Source organism: Cyprinodon variegatus, unplaced genomic scaffold (assembly GCF_000732505.1).
Source record: "Cyprinodon variegatus isolate N-32 unplaced genomic scaffold, C_variegatus-1.0 Scaffold407, whole genome shotgun sequence".
NCBI lineage: Eukaryota > Metazoa > Chordata > Actinopteri > Cyprinodontiformes > Cyprinodontidae > Cyprinodon > Cyprinodon variegatus.
Genome location: NW_015150860.1, coordinates 730,898 through 737,500, shown reverse-complemented (window position 1 = coordinate 737,500; position 6,603 = coordinate 730,898). Strand labels below are relative to the sequence as shown.

General features: G+C 40.5%; 1 protein-coding gene across 1 annotated transcript; it reads left to right on the top strand.

The window, feature by feature from the left end:
• The first annotated feature begins 567 nt into the window (after positions 1–567).
• LOC107093088 (histone acetyltransferase p300-like) lies at positions 568–5,824 on the top strand. Its single transcript, XM_015387914.1, has 4 exons — positions 568–819; positions 2,674–2,792; positions 4,382–4,621; positions 5,716–5,824. The coding sequence occupies exons 1-4, from the start codon at positions 672–674 to the stop codon at positions 5,758–5,760; spliced, it is 552 nt and encodes a 183-aa protein (XP_015243400.1). The 5' UTR covers positions 568–671; the 3' UTR covers positions 5,761–5,824.
• Positions 5,825–6,603: the final 779 nt, after the last annotated feature.

The following is a 6,603-nucleotide window of genomic DNA, read 5'->3' as shown; positions in this document are numbered from 1 at the left end:
TGATTAAAGATTTTAATGATTTTCATTTATGTACCTGATTAGTTTAGTTGACTTGCAGTTGTTTAATCAAGAGTTTTTAAATAACATGATAAAGTTACACAACTACATAACATCCTCAAACAAAAATCTTTGGAGAACAGATTACTGCAATTATTGTAATGCATCAGGTACTTTGGTTTTATGCTGTGAAGTTTGTATGTAAGGGAAGAGTTTGTTAAAGTTGTTCAGGGTCTTTTCTCATCTAGCCTTCATATATAAATGGGGTATTCTCTTCTCAGTGGGTGTTTCTTCTGGAATTTTAGTTTTCTTCTGCTTTCATAAGTGTAGTTTTAGAGTGACTCATAGCAGAACTTAAGTTTCTGTCTTTTATGTATTTATTTTAACATCTTCTAAACATTCTCTGCTATCCTTATGAAATGAACCATTTACATTTTTCACTTTCACATTTACAGATCTCATAGGCTATGTGTTTTTGCCCCTAGTTTCAGTTTCTCAGTGCCTCCGCTAGTCGACACACAACTTCCTGAATGCTTGCCCTTCCTCTCCAATTGGCTGTGTAAAATCATTCATTTCCGCTCCCTCCCCCATGTTGTTGCTGTCAACAGGGAGTGCAGCTTTACAGTAACTCGGAGCACAGTCAGTTAGGCAGCCGAGCACTCCTGGCCTGAACCATGAACCAGACTGACCCCAGCTCCTTAGAGACAGGCCAGGCTAAGTCAGATCTTACACACCAGAGCGACCAGAAGCAGACGCCACAGGCCAGCATGTCCAGTAAAGGCCCTCCGGGAGAGTCAGTGTTGAGGAAAACGACCTCAAGGGGTTTGTTCAGTTTCTATTTCTCACAACATATTAGGGCTTTCGTGATTTATCGAATGATTCAAGGAACTCAATTACAAAAATGTACTGAAGCAAGTAATCTGCCTTTGTAAAACTATGATGATGTCATCAGCACATTCTGTTCAGGTGGGTGGATCCTGCTATTGTTTACATACCCTGGTGATACATGCTCAGAGCGGCTATAATCAATGGAGAGAGACAGCAATGGTTATAAAGAGGTGCAAATTAAGAGAGATAAAGTTCTAAAGGTGTAGGGTCTGGTTACATTTTGCAGAAATGACAACTTCACAGTTCCTGCTTCTTCCCTACTCCGCCCACTTTACATTTCACCTTCTCTGTCTGTGTTATTTCATTATCCTCTTTTTACATCTTCCCATTTTCTTAGAATTTGTTTTTAGTTTCTGTTTGATTTTAATCTCTTATCTACTAAAATTTGTTTCCTTATTAGTATTACCACAATGTTTAGCTGACTTGGCCATCTTTTCCAAAATCTCATTTCCATGTATCCCAGTATCCCCCCCAAAAAAACACTACCACCACCACCAGCCTCTTTCTTCATTCCTGAAGAAGCCTTTTAGATATGTCTCTGTTCCAACACACCTGAATAAAATAGTTAGATGATTACCAGGATTCCGGAGAGCCTAAATCCTGAGGATGTAATTCGGCTGTTTGATTCTAGTATGCCGGACCAAGGACATATCCTTAAGCTGCAGGACACCGGCACATGAGGGCTGGAGTCGCCCATCACAGCGCTGGAAGATTCAGAGGTTTGCTTAGAATTACCTACTTAGTTTCCATTGCAATCCCTCAGTCCTGTTAATAACCTGAAAGTTTAACTCAGGTGTGTTGAACCAGAAACACATCTAAAAGGTGCAGGACAATGGGGAGACTGGACACTGATGCTAAAGGAGGACCTTGCTGAAGAATGCAGAAATCAATAAAGATGACAGTGTAAAAAATTAGAATTAGTCTTCTCACGCTTAAAATTGGGGCATAGTGGATAAAAATCAACTCTTTATTTAATAAATTTATATCTTTGAATGTTATGTCTGCAGCATCCCTGAGGAGGAAGAACATAATATTCTGAGGTGTATTAAATTGGATTCTGAGAGGAGTATCCGGCATGATAGGACTTTGGAGGAGGACCTGGAAGGAATATTGAGTATTAATAAAAGAATAAAGGGTGCAGAGCATTGTTTATGATTCAAAAAGATAAAGGTCTAATCCCAATTATTAAATTTTTTGTTTTGTTTGTTTTATAATGTAACATGACATACATGTCCTGTATGAAATGCACCTAAAACACTGGTTGCAATTCACCATTTAAATCAGAGAAGAAGAGGAACCTTTACTGTCATAATGGCAAAAATGGATCAGAATATTTTAACGCAGGCCGCTGATCAATGGTTTTGTTTTAAAAAAGATTAACTCTTTATAATTTATTAAAACTGTGCTTTTATCTGAAAGAGTTCATGATGCCAGAATTTCTAATTTCTTTTGAAGTAAGGTAGGCCCATGACATTACAGACCATTATAACTGTATTTAAAAGGGAATAAGCTGCTTTTCTGCTTGTCTTCATTTGTTTAACTCTTAACGCAGCCCAGTCGTTGTTTCTCAGAAGCACAACAGTATTTTTCTGTTTCAAAACTTGTAACTCTGATGGGGAGGGATATACAAATTAATTTTAAGAGTTATTCCACAGCTTTTTTGTGGGAGCCAAACATTGCAGGCCTGTAGCTCTAACCCCTGGTTCAGCGGTTCCTCTATTATATGTGTATTATACTGTCCTGGAGCATTGGAGATGGCCTTTTTGAAAATAATATTTTTTTCTCCAGTTTTTGACCAAGAGGAGCTGCTTGGGGCTTTGATGCCAACCTTGGAGGCTTTGTACCAACAGGACCCTGAGTGCCTTCCTTTCCGTACGCCTGTGAACCCAGAGTTTCTGGGAATTCCTGTATGTATTTGAATTATTAACAAAACTAACATGGTAAGAGCTGCTCTGGCTGCCATTTAGCTTCCACTCCATCCCAGCATACCTTTAATCTTTGTTTATATTGCACATTTTTCCCTCCTACAATTACCTTATTGTTCAATTAGGTATTTATTTATTTTTGCTGCTAATAAGTTGCTGTTGTTGTTTTGTTTTTTTTTGTCCTGAATGCTTAAAGTAAAATTTATTATATTTAGGTTTATGTGTTTCAAAAACAGATTTTTCTTCTTGAAAGATGCTGGAAAAAATAAAAATCTTAATAATCAGTTATCTACAGTTTGCCGCACACATTATTGTAATTGACTGGAATGAAGTCAAACAAATTGGAATCAAGACTTACTGTTCCTGGGCAAGATGCTTTTATTTTTCATTCTTTATTATTTTGCTGCTTTTCATAGTTTCATCATCTCTTTCATCCTCATTAACATTTTCAAGCTTTCTAATCCTCATCAGTACAGGATTTACTGTGTTCAGGTCAGAGATTATGCAATACCACAAAAACTCAACCCTTATGTTGTTTACCATAAAGGTAGTATTTTCCTCAGACATGGTGGCGAATGATGCAAACTAGATGATCCATAAGATCACCTAACAGATGATCTTATGGATGTCATATACTACATTATCTTTTGACAATGAAAGTAAAAACATATACATAGATTTGATCTTTTTTAGAGATTTCCATCCGCCTTCATGGTGGGACCAGCCAAGGATTCCTTGGTCAGAAGCATTAAGATACCTTTGTAACCTCTGGAGGATCAGCAGAGATCCCAGGCTCAGTGCCAAAGTTGGTAGATAACTTTCTTAAATGCTACAAAATACTTAAAGCTGTGGCGGATGTTTACCTGCTAGTATAGCAATGACCTTTACCATGCTGCCAGAGCTCCGGTGGATCAGATCGGTTTCAAGTATAATTGTTTCCCAGATCTAAAGAAGCTTCCAGGCATTGATGTCTTTGCTTCATCTCAAGACTGTTGGGCTGAATGCTGCCATCTCATTGCTACTCACGTTGCTCTGATTTCATGGCTTTGCACCCTGGTCAGTTGCTTATCATTGAAGTTTTGTTTGCTTTCAGGTTTTAGCAGAAATGAATCCATTCAGCTGTGTAGCAAATTGTTTAAATGTACTGTTTATGACCAATTGATAGAGATTTATAATGACATGTTCTGCTCCAGCTGCAGCATGATCTTGTAAAATGTTCTTGCATCTTTGGAAATATTTTTACCAGCTGTAAACTGGGCAGACTGGTCCTCTGGCTGATGTAGATGGGTAGATTTGAAGTGTTGGGTGCACTTCAAATCAGCCCGAGAGCTGGAGGGCAGAAGTTGTCATGTCTCTCTGTTTGCATATGAACCTTCTTCTTTACAGTCCTTAACAATACTGTCCTCCTGCACTCTCTTCTCTCCTTACTCTGGTCCTGTCGGTTGCCTACAATGCCTTCTTCTGTGTCAATGATGACGATGATTCCTGCCACCAACTTATGTCAATGTTTTTTTTTATCCTTTTGCTTGACCACTCAACCTGACCTAACATGGACAACCATCCCAATCCAGGACTACTTCGACATCATCAAGAACCCCATGGATCTGTCGACCATTTTTAAAAAGTTGGACACAGGGCAGTACAAGGAGCCATGGCAGTATGTCGAAGACGTCTGGCTGATGTTCAACAATGCCTGGCTGTATAATCCAAAGACCTCTCGGGTCTACAAGTACTGCACCAAACTGGCCGAGGTGTTTGAGTTTGAGATCGATTATGCTATGCGGTCCCTGGGCTACTGCTGTGGGAGGAAGGTAAATTCTACCTGTTTGTCTTTTTGTTTCTAATTGTTAGTGAGTGATTTTTAAAGCATGGCGTAAAAACTATAACTAGGACTTTATAAGTCAGCTAAGATCAGGTTTTGGTTGATGGCGAGCAAGTCTGATGCTTCAATAAAATCAGCGCCTTCTCTTGTCAGTTTTGTAAGCGCTACATTTTACTTACTAATGACATTCTTGACAGCGACAGATAGCTTTGTCTTGTGACCAGAGCAAAAGGTGCCCAGGAAGCCGCTGAAACCCAGGTCTATGACGATAAACAGAGAAACCACTTTCACTACAAATTGTATCTGCACTCTGTTACAGAACAGGATTTAAATAAGTAACTACCAAATTATAAACAAGTGGCGGGGGAGAAGCACAGTAAGGCAGGCAGGGGGAAGCATACCGTCACCGGGTTGGGTCCGGTCGTCTCAGTAAAAGAAGTTTAGCAATCTTGCTTTGAACTGTCCAAGATTTTGAAAGCTATCTTCCGTAATATGCTTAGCGCAAAGGAACAGCTGAGCATCAAACTTTGCAGGGATCTTCAGATTGACAAAAATAATCCATGCCTGTCGAGTCTTCGGATCCTTGTGAAGACATGTGAAGAAGAAATTTCCCCTTCCTCCATGCAGCCTGGAACACTGCATTTACGCCTGTGGTTCTGGCTAATTTTCAATAGAGAAACAGCCTGCTTTGTAATTCTTGTAGAAGTAAATCCAACTGTCAGCCAAACAGGTGTTTTACATCTACCTCTATTCATGTTCTTGGGCTGTGAACCAGTGGGCTGGTCTGCATGTCAATGTCGGGGCAACCAAATAAGGCAACTTCCCCAAATTGACATCAATTCGGTGCTTCGTTTGAATTTGCCCTTTTTATGGTTTTAAGTTTAGAAGTCAGATTTGCAGAGAAAGGAGGTGTCGATGGGGTTTGAACTTGTCTGTACGTCCATTTCACCCATTGAACTATCGTTTTTCATCTATGACAATGGAAACTTGGTTTTGCATTCTATGACCCCTTTAAGAGTGTATGGCAAGTGGTTTTTCATTCACTTTATTACTTGACTTTGTGTGATATACTTTCTGTTGCAGTACACGTTTTCTCCCCGTACTACTCCCTGCGATCACAACAGGTAAGAAAGAGCCTTTAGGATAAACCTGCTATTACACATCACGATTCCGTTTTGAACAATTCAACAACCTGTCATGATGGGTTATAGAGGCAAGCCCAAGATGCAGAACACACACGGAGGAGAGAGGGAAAAAGTTCAAATGTTTATTAAAGTTCTGAACACAAGGTTAAAGCACTGGGACTGGAATTGGTCAGGGGCTGGTTCACTGGAGTCTTGACTGGGACTGGAGACTGTTGTTTAGCAGAGTTCATGAGAGGCTAAGCATCTAGCTTCAGGCTTAGCATGGCAGTCCTAGATTTGAGCTTCCAGCTCACTGCAGAGAACAACAGGGGAAAACACGAAGGATTCTTCAGGCTGAGCTTCCAGCTCACTGCAGAGAACAACAGGGGAAAACACGAAGGATTCTTCAGGCTGAGCTTCCAGCTCTTAGTAGGGAACAACGGGGAAAATCCACACAGGATTCTAGAAACTGATTCCACGTAGGAACCTCCAGGGAAACTCCACATAGAAGTCGTAGGTTCATCCACGTAGGAATCTTCGTGTTGGCTCACCAGGGCAGATTAGCAGGTTAGACTCTCCTAGAGCTTCGGACTTGAGACTGGTTTCCTGTGATGCAACTCTCCCAGAGCTGCAGGCCAGAGACAGGTTGCCAGAGAGACAGCTCTTCCAGAGCTTCACGAGGAGACAGGAGGTTAAGCTCATCCAGAGCTTTCACGAAGAGACAGGATTCCTGTGAGGCAGAAACAAGGAAGAGTTAGAATCTGATCTCACACTAGAGATAACTAAGATTCTTCTGTAACAGAGGCTCAGGAAGCTAACCAACTAAGATCAACACTGCGGCGTGGAA